The 21,929-nt window shown below is 46.1% G+C and overlaps 2 protein-coding genes across 2 annotated transcripts; both read left to right on the forward strand.

Annotated features, from left to right (window-relative positions):
- Positions 1-6,711: 6,711 nt before the first annotated feature.
- Positions 6,712-18,848, forward strand: LOC147019631 (zinc finger BED domain-containing protein 5-like). Its single transcript, XM_085893757.1, has 3 exons — positions 6,712-6,723; positions 6,819-6,942; positions 18,097-18,848. The coding sequence occupies exons 1-3, from the start codon at positions 6,712-6,714 to the stop codon at positions 18,846-18,848; spliced, it is 888 nt and encodes a 295-aa protein (XP_085749883.1).
- Positions 18,849-18,962: 114 nt separating this feature from the next.
- Positions 18,963-19,715, forward strand: LOC147019632 (protein FAM200A-like). Its single transcript, XM_085893759.1, has one exon. The coding sequence runs from the start codon at positions 18,963-18,965 to the stop codon at positions 19,713-19,715; it is 753 nt and encodes a 250-aa protein (XP_085749885.1).
- The last annotated feature ends 2,214 nt before the right edge of the window (positions 19,716-21,929 follow it).

Raw genomic sequence — 21,929 nt, forward strand, 5'->3', positions numbered from 1 at the left:
AGAGAAGTGCGTCGCTGCGTCCACTTTCCGCCGGTACTCCAGGGGTCTCCGTCTGGCCATCCACTCGGCAGATGCCTGGCCCATCCCCATCTCCTTGAGATGCCGATAAACCTGCTGCAACCACGAGGCATGTAGTCGGCCCATTGGCCTCCTCACTCATGAGACTCCCTCACTGAGAGAATCTGGTGAGCAGGATCAGCATCAGGAAAACGAGCCAGATGTCCATACAGCCGCAGCTGACGCTCACGGACTATGCGGATAACAAATCTCATTTGAGTCTCTCTCAGCAACCGCTCGTTGGACACAAAGTCCGACCAGCGATAGCCAAGGATTCTCCGAAGAGACCTGGTACCAAAGGAATTAAGTCTCCGTCTCAGATCCTTGGTCAGAGTCCAAGTCTCGCATCCAAAGAGCAAGACTGGAAGCACCAAGGACCTGATGAGTCAGACTTTCGTCCTCCCGCACAGGTAACGGCAACGCCACACCCCATTATCCAGTGAATCCATGACTCCCCAGGCCCAACCCAGATGGCTATTGACCTCTGACTCGCAGCCAGCAGAGACATGAATATCACTGCCAAGGTAAGTGAATCTCTCCACGACCTCAACATCCTCACCACAAACAGACACAGACAGGACAGCAGCATCCAAGATGTTATTGAAAGCCTGGATCTTAGTTTTGACCCAGGAAACCCGTAATCCCAGTGTCTCCGACTCCTCATTCAGCACCTCGAGGGCCCCCAAAAAGATTTCTAAAGTCTCCGCAAAGATGACTGCATCATCTGCGAAATCAAGGTCAAAGATCATGACATTCCCAAATGATGCACAGCAGCTTGATCTCTCCGGCATCCTCCCCAGAATCCAGTCCATACAAACAATGAAAGGTGTGGGGGCCAATACACACACCTGACGAACTCCAGTAACAACTGGAAATAAGTCAGAGATGGTATCACCACATCTCACAGCACTCTCAGTACCAGAGTGGAGTTCAGACATGAGATCGATCAGTTTTGGTGGCACCCCACAAAGGCCAAGAATCCCCCAGAGGGCATCCCGAATCACTGAATCGAATGCTTTACAGAGATTAACATAGGCTGCAAGCAGCCCCTGCCGAAACTCTCGTCTGCGTTCGGTGAGGACCCGAAGAGCAAGGATACGGTCAATCGTTGACCTCTTTGGTGTAAAGCCTGACTGCTCTGGAAGCTGGTGCTCAAGCAGATGGTGGCGAACCCTATCAAGAATTATCCGAGCAAAGACCTTGTCCGGCACTGAGAGCAGCGTCACCCCTCGGTAGTTGTTGCAGTTTTGGTGATCACCCTTCGCTTTTCAGAGAGGGACAACAAGGCCCCTCTTCCAGTCAGTTGGGATGATGCCTGTGTTCCAGGCAGAACACAGAACTGCATGCAACAACGCGAGTGCAGCATTTCCACCAGCCTTGAGAAGTTCAGCATGGATGCCACAGATCCCTGGAGCTTTACCCCATTTCAACCGGTTCACCGCAGCCTTTGTTTCCACAAGCGAAGGTGGACCACAGTTGATTGGAGGGTCAGCAACAGGGATTGTGACAGGCCTGACGTCCAACTCAACAGCTGGTGGATCAGCCTGGTAAAACCGCTCAAAGTAACCGGCCCAACGGGCCTTCACTTCGGACTCCTCTGTCAAGAGCCTACCACCCTCTGCTCTAACTGCAGTACACTGAGGGATGGGCTTGGATGAACGCAATGTGCGAATTCCCCTGTAAACAGGACGAGAATCACTTGACTACTGGTGATGCTCTACCCCCTCACAGATTCCTCGCACAAAGGTCTCCTTATCCACCCTCAGTGCACGTACAGTTTTACGCCTCAGCTCCCTGAACAGCTCAGCTCTGCCATTCAACCTGGCCCTGCAACTCTGGTCAATGGTATCCAATGACCTGAGAGACAAAATTCTTCTTTGCCCTACGGTGAGTTCCAGGACATCCACCGGCAACATCAAGGATGGTGGTCTTGAAGGCACTCCACAACTCTTCAGGACCTCCCAAAGCACCAGAGCCCCCCCCCCCCAAATCTCCACTCAGCTTGTTCGCAAATTCCTCAGCTCCCTCTCATCCTTTAGCTTGCAAACATCCAGCCTAGGCTGGGATGTACCATTCTCCTGGATTTAAGGTGCAACTTCAGAGTTGCTACAACAAGCTCGTCATCAGTATTGAGGAACTGAGCACTCTGGTAGACCCTGCAGTTCTGCATCATCCTCCAGCGACCATCAACGAGGACATGGTCACGCTCCTTTGCCACACTGCCAGCGTTGGAACACCATGTCCAGCGATGAGCTTGAGGGTGCTGAAACCATGAACCGGCCACCCTAAGTCCATGACTTCTTGCAAAGTCAAGGAACTTAGTGATATTCTGGCTCACAGTTCCAGACCCATGGAGACCAAAACACACCTCATAACCATCCCTATCAGTTCCAGTCGAGCATTGAAATCCCCCAAGACTAGAAGTGTATCTCGTCTGGGGCACTGATCAACCACAGACTCGAGCGTGGCGTTGAATGCGTCCTTCACGGTGAAATCACTCGCCTCAGTCGGAGCATAAACAGAGATCAGGGAAATGACACCTTCAGAGTGACGAATCCTTAGTCTCATAATACGCTCGGTGACCGGTGTTACCTCAATTATCATTGGGGTCAGCTTATTGGACACAGCTACAGCAACTCCTTGGGAATGGTAACCATCAGAGCGACCAGACCAATAGTAGGTGTAATCACCACCCATGATCTCACCACAATCCAGTCTCCAAACCTCAGAGAGAGCTGCAATACCGATGTTCAAATGCTTGAGCTCAGATAACAGAGACAGGTGATCATGCTCTCTTTGGGATAGGACATTCCAGGCACCCACCCGAAGGGACCGCCTCAGGTTAACCCAAGGAGACCGCCGTCTGGTTGACGACACCTCAGCACCACTCCGACACACTCTCCCGCAATCTGACCCAGGAATGTTACCCCGTGTTTTCCCAACTATCATCAAAGATTGGGGGTCCCGAAGGCTTTGCCCCAATCCCGTCATCTGCTGAGCTGCCCTGCTCTGCACAGGAGGTACTCCCACAGAAGCTGCACAGGAGGTACTCCCACAGAGTAGGTTTTCAGATTTCTTTGCGTTTTTGTGTTTTAAAGAATGAAGGGTTTTACGGTGGCCGGAGTGCAAATCCTGCCACCAACCTCCTAATAAGAAGTAACCCAACTGCAGGAGAACGTCCGCAGACACAGTTTGGCACTAGATATGGATGGCCGTTGGCTCACAAGGAGCTCCTCTGCCCTTTGACAGGTTTTGTTTTTAATCCTGCTGGGTGTCCATATCCAAACACCCTCCTCACCAAAAAACCTGGTGGGGGGAGACGGTTTAGTCGCCGACAACCAGTGCCGGATTAAGCCTCGGCTGGCCCTAAGGCACATTTTGAAATTTTAGAGAATGGCCTGAAAATTTTTAATGAGATCTCGGGCTCATGGAAATGGACCCCAGACAAAAGATGAACTGATTCAAGAACAAAATATTTAATACAAAAAAAGACAAATATTTAATGTGCAAATAATTTTTGGCTCGCCCTAAGGCACATGCCTTGTCTGCCTCATGGTTAATCCAGCACTGCCGGCAACCCGACCATGGAACAGGTTAGTACAGGTTTACATGATACCTGTAGTAAGTCACAGATCTAATCTGGCCTGACCTGACTGAGAATCATCCACAGGTAAACATTTACTGTCATTTCATCTTCGACAATGTTCCGATTGCATGAACCTGATGAGTAAAACCAACAATGATGTATTTCAGTGGTTTGGGGTCTGTTTGTTTTCATGTCCAACACTTAATTAGCCGTTCCGAGATGGGTTAATTAGACGATAATGTGGAAGTTAATCGAATGGGCAGAAGCTTTGCAAAATCACTTGAATGTATTGTGTGTGCAACTTGTCTGATAACTCTTCTTTCCCATATTTATCAAACAAAATCACTGTGCAGCAATCACCAACACATCCAATGGTAAGGTAACGTTTGTGAATATCATCCAAACTGTTCTTTGCTAGTTAAACAACAAATGTTGGTGATGCAATATTCTTTCCATTGTTTCTTCACCTTTTTCACATTGTCAGCCACCCTGATATGCTTTTTAATTCCTGAAAAATTACGTTGATCTTTGCGAAGAGTATACATGAGCTATCGGCCAAACCCTGGCCAAACTCCAAATTCCTGCTTTTCCTTATTTAGTCGAACGTCAGGCTGGTTCCGATAACTTTTGAAGCAACTACTAATTTATTCATTGAAATATTAAGATTGTAATTTTTCTTATGTGGGAAGCACAAGGCTGTGGGGTGGCATCATTGGCTGAGGGTGCTGATGCAACGCCCTCTGCTGGTTAGGGCAGGAATTTGTAATTTGTTCATGGTGCCAGCGATGGCTCATGAACTCTTCGCGAAAGTCACCGTGGGATCTTTGACATCCACCAGGCACCAACTAATGCCAACAGCAGACGAGACATCCTGCTTAACGTCCATCGGAAGGATGGCACACACATTGATGAATCGCCCTTCCTGTGAAACACTGGAATGACAGTTTAAATGCGAGGTCGGGATTCAAACCCAAGCCAGACAGCTTAGAGGGGAGTGTGCAAACTTCTAGTTCATCCTGCCATCTAATTAATAATATTAAGGCTGACCAATGGACAGGTGTGTGCCGAAGGCAATGTGGAGCTGAGTCAACAGTCACACTACCTCCAATTTTCATGGGTCAGTGCCAACTCAGGCATTAGTGTGCTTTTTGTTTAAGGTTTGCCTCCCACGGGTGTTGCTATATGAGATGGAGTCGGCAGTTTTACACATCCTGTTGGATTGGAAAAGAGCCCACTAAGTGTGCAGCCAAAACAACATCTATTTCAACCAAATTGTTGTGTTACTTGTAAAATAGTACACGTGTTCTTCTATTGGACCTACAACACTACCTTTCTCTACATTATATGCTCAAGCCTATGGTAGTGGTTAACCCTTGAAACCATGAGCTCCTTCGACTTTTGGCTCCCCCCACCCTGGGCTCCATGGAGAAAAATCTGGCCGCTCGGTATATGGAGGTTTGAATAGCGGTTAGTAAAATGGCTGCTAGGTGTATATGTCGGTTTCAATAGCAGCCGATAAATTGGCCGCTCAGGTATATCGAAGCTTGAATGCCGGCTGGTAAAACAGCCGCTCAGGTATATCGAAGCTTGAATGCCGGCTGGTAAAACAGCCGCTCAGGTATATCAAGGCTTGAATAGCGACTGGTAAAACAGCCGCTCAGGTATATCAAGGCTTGAATGCCGGCTGGTAAAACAGCCGCTCAGGTATATCAAGGCTTGAATAGCGACTGGTAAAACAGCCGCTCAGGTATATCAAGGCTTGAATAGCGACTGGTAAAACAGCTCCTCAGGTATATCAAGGCTTGAATAGCGACTGGTAAAACAGCCGCTGAGGTATATCAAGGCTTGAATAGCGACTGGTAAAACAGCCGCTCAGGTATATCGAAGCTTGAATAGTGGCTGGTAAAACAGCTCCTCAGGTATATCAAGGCTTGAATAGCGACTGGTAAAACATCCACTCAGGTATATCAAGGCTTGAATAGCGGCTGGTAAAACGGCCGCTCAGGTATATCAAGGCTTGAATAGCGGCTGGTAAAACGGCCACTTGGGTATATCAAGGCTTGAATAGTGGCTGGTAAAACGGCCACTTGGGTATATCAAGGCTTGAATAGCGGCTGGTAAAACAGTCGCTAGGGTATATCAAGGCTTGAATAGCGGCTGGTAAAACATCCACTCAAGTATATCGAAGCTTGAATGCCGGCTGGTAAAACATCCACTCAGGTATATCAAGGCTTGAATAGCGGCTGGTAAAACGGCCGCTCAGGTATATCAAGGCTTGAATAGCGGCTGGTAAAACATCCACTCAAGTATATCGAAGCTTGAATAGCGGCTGGTAAAACGGCCGCTTGGGTATATCAAGGCTTGAATAGCGGCTGGTAAAACGGCCACTTGGGTATATCAAGGCTTGAATAGCGGCTGGTAAAACAGTCGCTAGGGTATATCAAGGCTTGAATAGCGGCTGGTAAAACATCCACTCAAGTATATCGAAGCTTGAATAGCGGCTGGTAAAACGGCCGCTTGGGTATATCAAGGCTTGAATAGCAGCTGGTAAAACGGCCGCTCGGGTTCAAAGTGTTAAAAGTACTGTCCTCTTAACGCTACTTTGAGGGTATTTAAATCTCGTGAAATGGGTAAGCATCACACATGTTCAAAAGGTTGGAATATGATCATTATCCAAAATGAAAACCACTTTGCAATGTTGTCATACTCGATGGTGTAGTGGTTAGAGCATCCATTGGAAGTTTTAGACGTCGGTGGTTCAAACTTCGGCCGATCAGAAACACCGAAGACTTAAAAAAACGTTTGTGCTGCTTTCTTGCTTGACAGTCAGCATTTGGAAAGGATAGAGTACAGACAAACATCATACATTGGTAATAACAGCACAGGCTTTGATGGGGCTTATGGCCTCCTGCATCAAAGTTTCCTGAAAGGAATCGTATTATCAGCATGGAAAGGACAGAACACGGACAAACCCTAATCATCGGTTGGCATCAATGGGGAAGAGGAAATTCCTCCTTTGATTAATCGCCCCGCTTCGTGCAGAGAGAAAAGCGACGTCATCAGAAAAGATGGCATCACTGGTACCCAGAGTGCAATGGGAAGTGGCAGTCACTTTGTCCACCATCAGTGTCCGCGTTGTCTCGTGTACAAGCACATGTGTGATTTGTGTGTGCAGCTCCGCTATAGACCATGTCAACAAAAAACGCAAAAAGGTGTCGGTGACAAAAGCAAAAACAAGGGTTTAGGGTTGCCCTTTGCAGCAGAAGATGGCGACTCAAAGAAGACATGCAAACTCCTGGGTGAGTGACATTGTTTCCAGTGTAGGATCTGCTGCCCTCACAGCAACTGAACTGAGATAGCAAGCCGTGTAATATTGTAGCGGGGCCGGGACGTCGGTCGCGATCCATCCGCTGGATGGAGCCGCAAGTCGGCTCGACCGATCGCCCAGAATTCAGATCGTCGCCCCGGATAAATCCGGAGTCGACGGGTCCTTAGTTTTGGACCGAAATTCGCCAATGGATAGACAACGTGGGGTATGGTCGATTGCCAATTTCAATTTACCTAAATACCCACGTGGTCCAACTACAGGGGAATTTCACCCTCGACAGAACTCGTATGAAAACGAGCCGCTTAGCGCGCTCGTTCCGTGTGTGATGCCGAGTGGTTGAATCGCCAAGAACCGTCGGTCCAAATGTCCCCTTAGGCCGTAACAGCTTTAACTACTTCTCAATCACGCGTCATGTCGAACCAATGTAAGAAACACAAAACGAGCTGATACATTTAATAAACGGGGTTTATTTATACACTAATGGGGAACTCGGGAACACAGAAGAGCAGATTTAAACCGAATATTCAAGGCACGTATGTACAGCACGGCACCTATACAATTCACTACTTATTGACTGGCACCACACACACACACACACACACACACACACACACACACACACACACACACACACACACACACACACACACACACACACACACACACACACACACACACACACACACACACACACACACACACACACACACACACACACACACACACACACACACGCGCGAAGTGGTGGCTGACGCCTTTATTTCAGCCTTCAGCTCAGAGGATAGTGGAGCTGAGCCCAGGGTCTATTTTGGACCTTTCCGCCTCGTACGGTCTTCGAGGACCAGGTCCTCTGGGCAGAACTGGACCGGGCACCAGCGAGGACGAGGGCGAGCTGGATCGAACCACCGCGAGCCGCGATCGCTTTTCGAGCTCCGGCGGATCCACTCGCACTCCGGAACACGTGCTAGGGAGACGAGGCGCCGATCCTTCCCGATGAACCACTGACCAAGAACCAAGAATAAGCCGCTATTTCCATCTCTCTCTTCCCTTCTTTCGCTTCTCCTGGCTTTCTATTTTCACGCTCCGGCATGCTCGACCCCTCCCCCTCCTCAGCGTGCGGAGAATCCCGGGGCGGGAGGGTTGTCTTTCTTCGCTTGCAGCATCCTGATAAAACTCCTAACTATTAAAATAAATCACAGCGCATTTACACTGATTTACCCATTAGACAAGGGAAGGGAAGCTATCTATAAAACACATACTTACCGAAATAACTGAGCTAAAGGACCTGAATGTTGAGTGTGATCATGGCTTCCAGATTCGCAACAATATATAGTGTAAAGGAATATCCGAGGAGATCCAACCACTTGCTACCCGCAGTTTAGGCTGGAATTTGGAATGTTGCCGCCAGGGTGCAGACGGCACTTCGGGATGTTTTTTTTTGCAAAAGACACCATGGGATTTTTAAATACCCACCAGCTAAAGCTAGCAGACAGATCAACTTGATGTCCATCGGGGGGACAGCACAGGTTTTCCACTGTCTGCAAAGCACCAATACAACAGTTTATAGTCAGGCCAGGAATCAAAATCAGACGAGATGGCTCAAAAAGGAATGTGCTACCTCTACACCATCCTCTCGGACTGTTTCCTGGTACATGATACGGGGTGGTATCAGTACATGGACTGGCATTCAGCGAGTTATGGCTTCCATCCATGCCAGTTGTGTTAATAATTTTGGAGTCTAACCTGTCAACCGAAGATTGTCTCAGAATTCCCATTACATTTTTAGTTGAAACCCATCTGGGTCATTAATAACCTTCAATGAGGAGGTAATCTAGTTTGGTCGAACTGTGACACCAGTTCACATATTTTGATTGACTTAATGCCCTGAGGGCAACTTGCAATGAGCACTAAAATGCTCCCAATGAAAATGGAGCATGACTCAAATCCTAACAAAAATTATATTTTTTAATACAATCACCTGTTGCCCCAAAATTATTGTCAGAAAAATGTTCTACTTTTGTTGCAGCTCAAATTACAAAAATGGCAAACTGTCTGTCTAGTTTCAATCCAACAATGATAAGTTTTGTTCCCATATCCTGGCCAAGCTCCTCTGACCCTCTTCACCCCTCTGCCCTCCACCAGGCAATACACTTTCTTCCAGAATCTCACACCTGATTACTCTCCCAAGTTCCAAGATGAATGCTCACCTCGATTCCTTCACCCCTTCCATTCAATCATCCGTGGAACTTACTACCTACACCTTTTGTAACAAACCCCTCCCTCCAGACCTTTAAGGGTGCTTCCAATCATCACCTCATGCTTTCTCCTGTACTACCCTCTGATCTCTTCTACTGTCTTCACCCCCACTCAACCATCTGGCTACATTCCCTTCTGCCACACACCCACTCGTGTGCTCCGTCAGTCTGTGAACCTGCTGCCCTCTGTCGTTTAGCTCCTCCATGAGAAAGATTTCTGTAAACAATTTTTTCAAATAAGAAAAAAAAACAAAAGAAACTCTGTAGTGGACAGCAGACACTTGTACCATCACAGAAACATTTGTACTGAAACGATATTGATTACAGGCCACAATAACCAGATGGAAATAACTGATTTTTTTCTGACACTGGGATTGTAATAAGATTATGAGAGCAAAGTGAACGAAAATAACTCCTTACCATTGGGTCTCATTCTCTCATAGGAGGTCCTCATAACAAACTTGGAGCATTCCTTCACTTTGGAATCAAGACCAACAAGGAGCTGATACTCTCGCCCCCCCCCCCCCCCGCCTTTGCGTGGTATGAGGAATAGATCTGTAATATGAAAGCTGGATGTTGAACGGTTTTTGAAATATTGCGTACACAAGCCAAGTTATTGAGATGGTTGACATGGCAACATAATTCAGCCATTCAGGCACGTGATCTAAGCAGGTTGAGATAATGTCACGAGGAATAGATATCTGCAATGTGAAAGCGATGTGTTCAACGGTTTTTGAAATATCGCGGACACAAAGGTGCATGGATGGATAATCGGACGGGTGGTCGGTCAGTCAGACAGAGGTCATGTTAATGTCAGTCTCCGACCTTGTCGGAGGGGCGGGAGACAATATAAATAATTGGTGGCCAACGGGCAATGGTTGAGAGGTCAGGCCCACGGTCATCAGCTGATGGACCTGATTTTGGAAGGAAAAAAAAAATCAACCCTCCATTCAGCAAAATATACAAATCTAGATGTGAAGGCAATTGATTTTGAGAAAGTTAAATTGTATTCTCATTGGTTATTGAAATAGTACCAGATGTTTTTCAAAATTCTGTTGGAACATTGAACAACATGCAAACATCCTCATGGAAGTGTAAGACACACATGTCTGATTTTTGGCCCTCCAGGATTTTTTGTATAATATCAAGGAACATAGAATGGATCAGCAGGTAACAGAACAAAATACACTAGAACGGCACTCGGTAGAGCGCATACCTCCACCAGGTTGAACAGTTTATGTTTTGTATCCCACTGACAGGCCAGATCTGAATCCGGACCTGAAAAAAAACTAATCCGCTTGTTCTTGCCACACACGCAACCTGTCCACCAAGTTTCGGCCGAATCCGTCCGTTCTATTGAGATATCCTGATTTTTCTTCACCATCTTCATTCTGATGTTTTTTCAGACAGATAAACAAACAAATAGAAACAGACAGGCAGACAGAGGTGAAAACATAACTTCTATCCACCATCGGTGGTGAACGTAAGGAAGAGTGAAAGGAGAGAGGGAGGAACACACCTACAGCAAGGCAGAGGGACACAATGGAGAGAAACTTGGACAAATAAGGGATGTGGGGAAGACAGAGGGATAGAGAAGGACACACTGGTGGAAGGATGGATACAGAAACAAATTCAAAGGAAGGAAAAACGAGAAACCTGGAAAAAGTTGGGGGGAGGGGGGGTGTTAATGGAGTGTAAAAGATCATGATTTTGGATGGGGGGATGATCTGAGATGGTGGTGAACAGCTGTCTTGAAGCCCTGGAGGGAAGCATAAGATTGGAGAGAGTGTGGAAGTTGGTTCTACAGGTGGGGAAAAAAGAGCAACGAATAAGTGCATGTGAACAGTGATTCTGTATTTTGAGAGTTTCACCAGAACGGGGTTGATGGTGAACCGTGGACAGTTGTGCACCCTGCGGAAACCTGGGGCAGAGGACAAAGCACGGAAAGAGCAGAGAGTGAAAGACCAGAAAGAAAGCGGTTGAAGACAGATAAGTCACTGATATGTCTGCGATGTGAAAGTGATAGGTCCATATAAATCAAAAAGCCAAGACTGGAGTTGGCATTGGATACCAAAAGTAGAGAGTTTGGAGAGCAAGGTGGGGTACCAGACTATCAGATGCTCAAAATATGTCCAGAGAGACATATCTGACAGCCCTTTTCTCATATCTGACATTGAGAGCCTCCACCATTGTTGAGAGAGCAGAAGCAACGTGTTCAATGTGGAGTGACCCGGTCTGAATCTGAAACGATGAACTGAGACGAGTCCGTTGGAGAAAATGAAGGATATGTTGTCAACTACGTTGATAGATTCCATCATCAGCTTGCATCTAGTCCTTCATCCTAGTCTATACCCTCGCAGTACACTGTACTTTTGCACGCACCTGTCCTATACTTTTGAGCCTGCAGTCATACGATTTTGACATGTCGTTAAATTGGTGTTTCATTATAGTGCAAGCGCACTCACCGTAGACAGCTTTGACAGAAGCACAGACTGCATGTGGGTGACATTGATTCTGAGCTATGAATTTGCAATATTTTACCTTTACATGCAGAAACAGAAAACCTGTGAGTGTGTGTTCATGACTTATTTTAAAGGTGTGAACATGGCAAGTATTCACCACTTGCCTAAGTAACTGGAGTTTGACTTGAATAGGTTCCACTGTAGTATTTCTGCTTGACGTGGGATCAGTTCAAACAGCCATCGTTCTTTGCAGCGTTCCCCATTGCTGTGAGCAGGGCACACAGCTGAGGCAGAGTATTTCCCTTCAAGCATGAATGGTCATCACGATTCATTGAGTTTTCTTTTTGTGCCACACACAAATTAAGTATGCAGTATTTTTTGTGTTTTTTAAAAAACAACCTTTGCCAACAGACTGCAGCAAACCACTGCCCCCAGAGTAAAAAGAAGTAAAAGAGAAATGCTCCTCTCTACCCATGCCCTGAGGTCTCCAGGTCCAGTAAGATCTGTACTTGACCAATTTTGATGGGTTTTGAGGGGGGATGAAGCCAAAAGCAGGGGGCCTGCATGCCAGCTATGGATACAGTACTTTCAAGTGTATTCACTTAATATCATTTCAATAGATGAGAGTCATCACAGAATTTGTCACCAAGCTTGTAACTTTATGAGTAAGAGGTCTGGATGATCACAGATATACATGCACGCTGAACCATTGATTCATGATATCTGGGAGATATCAAGTACGTCACACAATTTGTTTAGTTTAAGGAATTAAAATAATGGGCTCAAGTAGGAAACAGCATGAACTCAAAGCAGGAAGCTTTCGTCAAGAGGACATCAGAACTTTTTTAAATTAATGGTGAATATCGAACAACTAGTCAATTTATGTCTATCCGGTTAAAAAAAAAAAACAGTACGAAGTGAAATCTTTCAATATCTTACAAATTGTTCTGTAAGACTCACTTGGCTGAACCTGGATGGGTTTGAGGGTGAAGGAATAGCAGCTGCAGAAACTTCAATGCTATCCAGGTCCCTCCTGATGACTCCATCTTTGCTCTTTGCTTATTTGGGTTCCTTCTGATGACTCCGATACAGTGTTTGATCTTCAATTTCATTACTGATGAGATAATTCCCCCATTCTCCCAGAATTGGAGTCTTAGCATTACTTGTAATACCAACTCCTACCAGGAGTGACATTATATCATACATACTCAAATTGAGAGAATTGCCGAATTGGGGTCTTCCCCCTACCTTGAACCCCTGGGACTGATTTTTTTTTTCTAACTCCCTCAATATTCCTGTACACACCCAGAATACAACCGTCAGTTTTCCACTCATTCTGGCCAGCAGTTCAATAATGCATGGAAGTCTTCTTCGTTCATAGTGTTGCGGTTGTGGAAATTCACAAAACATCATACAGGTTCCCCAGAGATCAGTTATTTCGATAAGTATGTGTTTCAGGTTAGAATCCCCACCGATGTGTAAAGGGGAATTATTCGTGTGCCGGGCTGTGAATCTTTGAGGTAGCCATTATTCTTTTTCTATCTTTTATTTTAAAACATCGCAACACCATCATCTCCCACAACGTGAACAGACAACAGCAACCATCATCTCCTCGTCCTACACAAACAATGCGAACAAACAACAGCAACCGTCATCTCCTCATCCTACAACAAACAACGCCACCTCCACACCAACCATCATTATGCGCCCCGGCGAACGGGAGTGGCGCGAGCCAATTACCATATTCGGATCACAGGAGGGCTTTCCCGAAACAAACCAGTGACGTCAAACATGGGGTTTCCAGCAAGGCTTTCGAGGGGTGAGAGGTCAGAGGTGAAGAGTGGGCGGAGCCCCGGCCTCGGGTGAGAGTTCAATGGGCGGCTCGGCCAGACCAATAAAATGGCGGAGCTCGACGCAGTCAAAAAGCGGCCAGTCGCGGTGGGAGGAGAGAGTTTGCCAGAAAGTTTCCGGAGTCTTGCCAGTTTGAGCCAGCTGCGGTGGAGTCCGGCGAGTTCGTCGGAGTCCGGGCGAGAAGAGCCAGTCGGAAGCGCTTGGGACGACAGTCGACGGGACAGCGGCGGAGCTTGGTGGTCCGGGCAAACAGCCCTGAAGGCAGTCGAGCGACGTCGCTGAGGTGGTGGACGGGTCACAAAGAACATAAACTCTAAAAGAGCAAGGACCCGTTCACTCCTCCGAAAGCATCGCCGGCCAGGCCCGACGAAAGGCTGCGATGAGAGCCAGACCACCGAGGAGAACCAAGCAGCCGCTCAAGCCGCTCGGCCGCTCAAGCGACTGGGCGTTGCGACACGAGGGCCAGGCCTGAGAGACACCACGGGTCGCAGACCCGAAGGTCTTCGAGCCGTCACCAGGGGTGGCCAGGTAACCTGAACGGCCTCTCGCGAGCCTTCGGTCATCCAGGCTCCAGGTTCGAATAAAGGCTAATGGGCCCGTTTCTTTTCTGGGTTTTTGTATGAAAGTCTGTTCTGTGGCACCTTGTCTTTGTAAGTAGAAATGATGGTTAAGTGCATGCCTGTACATAATTGAATATACATCGGCTGTAGGCTTTTCTCGTGTCATGTCCCCTTCCTCCATCGATTGCTTGTTTAACTAGAACGGGCACTCATAGAGCGCATACCTTCGCCGCCACTACTTTTTTTGTTCTTGGTATGAGTGTGGGGAACTGGTTTCATATGAATGGTCTTATGACACAAACCACATATCTATAATGTCATGACCCCCCCCCAATTTTCGGGGGCTACGGACTAAACAACAATCAACTCACGTCGTTTTGGCGAGTCTTCACTCGCAAGCTCGGTGAATACAACGTTTCAACAAGAGAAGGTAATCTTGTTTGATGCTGGTTTCATGCAAATCGAATAAGAATTGACTGAGTTATGCCGAAAACCGCATATTTTTCAAGGGCATGACCCCCCCCCCCAACCGGTGACATGTGTTATGACGTCATTGTGTCACAAGATTGGGCATTAAATTCTGAACATTTTGGTGCTGGGTTCATGTAAAGCAGACAAGAATTGACCGCGTTATGACAAAAACCGCATATTTTTCAAGGTCGTGACCAATCTGACCTTTGACCCCTAACCGGTAACAAGAGTATGGGCGTCATTGTGTCATATTGCATATCACAAGATGAGATGTTGAATTCTGAACATTTTGGCGTTAGTTGCATGCAAATTGAATAAAAATTGACCGTGTTATCGTAAAAAGACGATTTTGACCTTTTCGTGACCTTGACCTTGACCTTTGACCGAACGATCCCAAAATCTAATTGAATGCTTCCTGGATAATAACCAATCATCCCACCAAATTTCATGCAATTCGGTTTAATACTTTTTGAGTTATACGAATCACAAAATTACAAATAAATAAATAAATAAATAAATACACGCCGACCAAAACATAACCTTTCGCAGAATGCGAAGGTAAAAATAAATGCCCCATTGTTTAAATGTAAACCTGCTCGTTGCGTCCATTCCTCCCATTGACATCCACGGCGCGCTTGGGAAATTAGCAGGCTGTTAAAGCCAATAAAAGTGTTCATTTGGACCGACGGACCTTGGTGATCTCCGCTCGGGTCACGCACGGGGCGGGCACGGTAACAGCTCGCCCCGCTCAAGGTCCGTTGAGGTATAAATTCTCGGTACTTCTATCTGCGTGGATAATTAGGTATATCGAGATTTGGCGATTAACCCTAAACCACGTGGACAGAATATTGGCAATTTATGGTGTGTTAAGGCACCTGAAGCGGTTTCCGGAGTTGTCCGGAAGCTATGACTGCAATTCTGGTTTTCGGTGGAAGTGGTTTTCGGTGGTTTTCTGGCCGTAAGCGATCGTGCGTGGGCCGTCGAACCGGCGGAATTCACAACAATATTGTAGCACAAGGCTGCGCAATGATATCATTGCTGAGGGTGTGGCTGTGCTGCTGATGAAGGGCTCTCTGTAGGATGGAGGAGCAATTTGTAGTTTGTTCAGGGTGCCGGAGACAGCTCGTCTACTCTTTGCGAAGGACACCATGGGATCTTTAACGTCCATGAACTAATGCTGTAAGACGGGACACCTGGTTTAACAACCATCCAAGGGACAGCACCCACATTGATGAAACACAGTTTAGAGCTCGGTCAGGATTTGAACCTAGGTTGGAAAGCTGAGAGGTCAGTGTGCATACCTCTTGGCCAGCCTTGCATATAATTTAAACATATATGCACACACACACACACATCTCGGTTTTCATTTTCATACATATCTCACTCTCACTCACACACTCCTCAAATTATAGTACTGTATTATTCAGAATGAAGATGTACATGAAATCCAATGAGAAATTTTAGAAACAAAAAGAACGAGAGCAAAAACGATGGCGCACCATCGCAAATCCCACACTTCTGACCAAGAGCAAAGTTGAAAGATGGCAAAAGGTTCCACCAGGAATGACCCAATATCAAATTTTGAGTTTAAAAAAAATTCCATTTTGACCTCTGTGACCCCAACCGTGGGTCAAATCCAAAAAATTGTTACATGTTCCATGTGTCCCCAAATGTTGATTGCATAGACAATGTTATATTTAAAAAGTTAAAAAATGTGTCCACAATGTCATTTTTGGCATTTGACCTTTTGACAGCACCCCAGGGGGGCAGGGACAATGACACTGCTCCTGCATCTTCTTGCCATGTGGTGATCATAACTTCCAAGTTTAGTGAATTTCTGCACAACTATTTTGTGTGATGGATGGACGGAGAAATAGACAGACAGACGGAGATGATTACAATATCCACCCGGTTTTTTTTTTGTCTAAAAGGCGTGAGGATAAAAATATGCATCAAGCTGAGGGCAAGACATCTTACATCTGAATGAGAGCTGAACGCAGTCACATCCACCATGACACGGACACTTGAAAAGGAAGCTTTCTGTGCCGGGAACAAAACGTTGATTAACCGCTGAATGAGGACAACATCGAAGATAATGGAGATTATATTGAGCAATGTGACAAGAATAAAGTTTGTCTATTATGTCAATTACATATATATATATATATATATATATATATATATATATATATATATATATATATATATATATATATATATATATACATATATACATACATACAAGCCGGTAGGCGGCGATGGGTCGCAGAGCATGGAAACTATAAGATATAGAGCAAAATGGATGTCATATCGCGGATTGGGAATCACCTTAAGATTATGCATATCAAATCTCATCCAGTTCCATCTTCTGATAACTACTCGGTATCCATTTGAATGAAAAGTACCGAAAATGCGGTTTGAAATCGGAAATCCCCAAAGTTCGAGGGGGTGCTGTGGGTGAACAAAGATCTAAATCGAAAATCCGGCTCGATCGTTTGTGCACAATGTATTCCAGACGATTAGTGTGAATTTTCATGACCATCCGACCATAACCCTAGGAGGAGTAGCATTTGGCACGAAGGCACCTCCAGCTCTCGCATATTATCGATTTTTGCACCAATTGACCTTTGACCCCTGACCTAAGCGAAATCGGTCAATATGTCCTGAGGCAAAGTTGTAGTACTCATTGAGTACCATGAACCTGCAAAGTTTCATTCGTATCGATGCACTCACTTGGTCGCGAAGGGGCCTTCAATTTCCGCGCATACCCTAATTGTAGGGGGCGCTGCGGGTAAAGTATCCCATATATCACAAAAACAGGAATATATTTGATAGAGCATCACCAGCAGATCATTCGTGCCAAATTTCATAACCCTACGTGAGATAATGGCTTTTGGAATTGATTTTGCGTGAACGGTACCGATTTTGAAAGTTTTTCAGTTGTTGCTAGGGAACCAAAGCGTCCCTAGCAACCATCACAATTTCCAAAGCACGAGGTCATAAGATAGTGTTTCCCAAACTATGGGTCACGACCCAAACGTGGGTCGCGAAGGGTCCAAAAATGGGTCGTGAGGATCCCGGCAAATTTTTTTTTTAATGTAAATCAAGCAGGTAAAAGGCAATCGCGCAAACGCCACATCGTAGGACAGTACCGTTTGGTACCGTTCCACTCGATAATTCAGCCCGAGGTGCAGCGACACTTGGGTTTCTACCTACTCTTGCCGTTCAGTACCGTTCAGTACTTTTTACCCGCCCCAAACGGTAAACTGCAGGCCAATCATTTCGCCAGCTCGCCTTTCCAATTACTCGCTCTCTCTGCAACCGAAGCAATTTTGTGAGGTGACGAACTCAGTCCGGTCACTTCACATTGGCTGACCGACAAGTCGAGACGCTGTTTTGTGTGATCTGCCTTGCTGGCTGGACTGCGCAGCGCAGTTTTCTGCTCCACATTGTGTTGCGTGTTTTGTGTCAGTTCGCCTTGACACTGACTCCACTGACTGATCTCGTCGCCTATTTCGTTTTGCAGGATGGCAAAGCGTTCCTACAAGCAAGCATTTTTTGGATGTGGGCTTCACTTCTGTCAGTGATCGTGGTTCTGTGAAGCCACAATGTGTGTTGTGCTTCGAAGTGCTGTCCAACGAATCGCTGAAGGAAAACAAACTGAAGAGGCATCTGGCGACGAAGCACGCGGAGCACGTCAACAAGGATCCTGAGTTTTTCGAGCGCCGAGAAGCGGCTCTGAAGCGGAGCCGGTTTGAGCCGGCGACGAATCCAGTGCTTTTGGCCGCCAAGCAAGCGACGCTGGCATCCTACCTCGTCGCGCAGCGCATCGCAAGGAAGATGAAGCCGCACACGATCGGCGAACAGCTCGACAAGCCCGCACCCATGGACATGGCCAGACTCATCTGTGGCGACGACGCGGCCAAGAAAATGCAGTCCATCTCGCTATCCGACAACACGATTCGCAGCCGCATCATCGATCTTTCGCTAGATATAAAGGACCAGGTGGTGGCCCGCATGAAGAAGGCAGGAAAATGGAGCTACCAACTCGATGAGTCGACGGATGTCGGAAACGACGCTCAGCTCATGATTTTCGGGAGGAACGAGGGTGAGACGGACTTTGAGGAAGAATTTCTATTCTGCACGCCAATGAAAACGACGACAACTGGCGCCGATATGTTCAACGTCGTGGACAACTTCCAACAAGAAGAAGGCCTGAGCTGGGAAAACTGTGTCAGCCTGTGCACCGACGGCGCTCCCACGATGCTTGGTGTTTGACAGGGATTCACTGCACGAGTCAAGCAAGTCAATCCGAACGTCGGAATTTTTCAATGCCTTTTGCATCGCGAGAACCTTGCTGCGCAACATCTGTCGCTGGATCTTTCGGCAGTGATGCAGGAGGTTGTCGCCGTTGTCAACTTCGTCAAAGCCAGCGCTGTGAACTTTCGCCTGTTCGAGAAGATGTGTGTTGACTTCGGGTCTGAATTCGAACATCTCCTCTTCTACTCCAGTGTGAGATGGCTCTCCCGTGGCAAGGTCCTGTGTCGTGTAGTGGAGCTACGCACAGAGCTGCAGATATTCCTCAACGAGAAGAACCATCGCCATGCCATCCGGTTCCATGAGAAGCCCTGGATGCTCAAAGTCTGCTACCTCAACGACGTCTTCGCCTCAGTAAACGAACTGAACACATCCATGCAAGGCAGGGATCAAATCATCATCACGCGCTCCGAGAAACTGTCGGCCTTCAAGGAAAAGCTGCTGCTCTGGAAGGGGAAACTGGAGCGCGGAAGAGCAGCGGCGTTTCCGTCATTGAACGAGTATTTGGAGGAGTGGGAGGACGACGAGATTGGAGTGCGCGATGCGATCAAGCCCATCCTGGTGAACCATTTGGAGAACCTGATCACCGAGTTCGATTGCTACATCCCGGACAGAGATCTGGCATCCCAGCAATGGATCAGGAATCCGTTCCAGGCTAAGATTGACGACCTGTCTGAGGATGTCCATGGACTGCAAGAAGAGTTCATCAAGCTGCATCACGACGAGTTCCATCGACAACTCTACGCCAAAGTGTTACTTGGAGAGTTCGGGACTGCGGTCAAGAAAGAAAAGCCCATAATCGGTGCCGAAGTCATGAATGTTCTGTGACCATTTGCGACCACATATCTGTGCGAGCATTGCTTTTCGGCAGTGACGGTCATCAAAACCAAGGCGCGAAATCGCCTCGACCCTGGCCACGATATGCGCATTGCGCTCAGCAAGATCGAGCCCCGCATCGAAGACATGATGCAGACGAAGCTGCAATTGCACCTCTCGCACTAATATAGTATGTATTAGCGCTGGTTATCTGATTTTATTGTGATATTATGTTTCGTGGAAAAAGACGCTGATTGAAGCTTGGGTCGCGAGATTTATACCACACCCGGATTTGGGTCGCGCTCAAAAAAGTTTGGGAAACAATGTCATAAGATGTACCTACCACCCGAGTTTGGTCAAAATCCGCCCACGTTTACTACCAATTATGCTGATGACAAACGAACAAACAGACAGAATTACTGACAATAAGGGTCACCTATTTCGGCGACCCAATATATATATATATATATATATATATATATATATATATATATATATATATATATATATATATATATATATATATATGTATATATATATATATATATATATATATGTATATGTATATATATATATATATATATATATATATATATATATATATATATATATATATATATATTCCACAGGTAAAAAATTTTAGAACACCCCCATTTTCCCAGTTTTTACTGAAAACTAAGCAGTGTAATGTTTCAATGTACTCTGAAATTAAAGCACAGAAGAAATAAACAATTGCAGATAAAAAATAAATCATGGAATAGTTTTGTTGAACAAAATTAAATTTAAATCTTTGCCTCATAAAAGTAGCCACCTTTTGCAGATATAACAGCCTAACATACTCGTGGTATTCTTTCGACAATGGAAATTAAATATTGTTCGGAAAGTTCTTCCCAACACTGTTACATAAGTTCCCACAAATATGTGGCACTTGTAGGTTGCTTTGCTTTTACCCTTCTATCCAGTTCATCCCAAACCAGCTCGATGGGGTTTTAGTCTGGAGACTGTGCCGGCCATTCCATGATTTAAAGCCTACTGTCTTGTTCTTTTCTTCTAAGGTAGTTCTGACATAGCCTGGAGGTATGTTTTGGGTCGTTATGTTGCTGTGGGATGAACCCCTGACCAACTGGGCATAGACCAGAGGTTATTGCATGGCGCTGCAAATAGCTGTGGTAGCCCTTTTGGTCACTCACTCTGTGCACATCGCTGACTCTGGATCCAGCAAAAGAGCCCCAGATCATCACGCTTCCTCCTCCATGTTTGACAGTTTGTGTCACACACCGAGGAACCATCCTTTAGCCTACTCAACGGCATACAAAAACCCTGCGTGATGAACCGAAGATTTGAAATTTTGATTCATCGGTCCATAAGACCCTTTTCCAGTTTTTAGTAGTCCACTGGCTGTTCTTCATGGCCCAGGCAAGCCACTTTTTCTTATTTTTCCATCTTATCAATGGCTTTCTTACTGCCACTCGACCTGTCAAACCTGCAGCTCGAAGTCTTCGCTTCACAGTTGAAACTAGAACGGGCACTCATAGAGCGCATACCTTTGCTGCCACTACTTTTTTGTTCTTGGTATGAGTGTGGGGAACTGGTTTGATGCTGGTTTCATGCAAATCGAATAAGAATTGACTGAGTTATGCCGAAAACCGCATATTTTTCAAGGGCGTGACCCCCCCCCGACATTTTACCCCAACCGGTGACATGTGTTATGACGTCATTGTGTCACAAGATTGGGCATTAAATTCTGAACATTTTGGTGCTGGATTCATGTAAAGCGGACAAGAATTGACCGCGTTATGACAAAAACCACATATTTTTCAAGGTCGTGACCCCCCCTGACCTTTGACCACTAACCGGTAACAAGAGTATGGGCATCAGTGTCATATTGCAGATCACAAGATGAGGCATTGAATTCTGAACATTTTGGCGTTAGTTGCATGCAAATTGAATAAAAATTGACCGTGTTATCGTAAAAAGACGATTTTGACCTTTCATGACTTTGACCCGAACGATCCCAAAATCTAATCGAATGCTTCCTGGCTAATAACCAATCATCCCACCAAATTTCATGCAATTCGGTTTAATACTTTTTGAGTTATACAAATCACAAGATTACAAATAAATAAATAAATAAATAAATACACGCCGACCAAAACATAACCTTTCGCAGAATGCGAAGGTAACTAAGACTTCCTTACTTCGACAGGGAGTGCGCCCTCGGCAAAG

Source organism: Eptatretus burgeri, chromosome 9 (assembly GCF_056783735.1).
Source record: "Eptatretus burgeri isolate ZD-2024b chromosome 9, Ebu_testis_v1, whole genome shotgun sequence".
In the NCBI taxonomy this organism is placed as follows: Eukaryota; Metazoa; Chordata; class Myxini; order Myxiniformes; family Myxinidae; genus Eptatretus; species Eptatretus burgeri.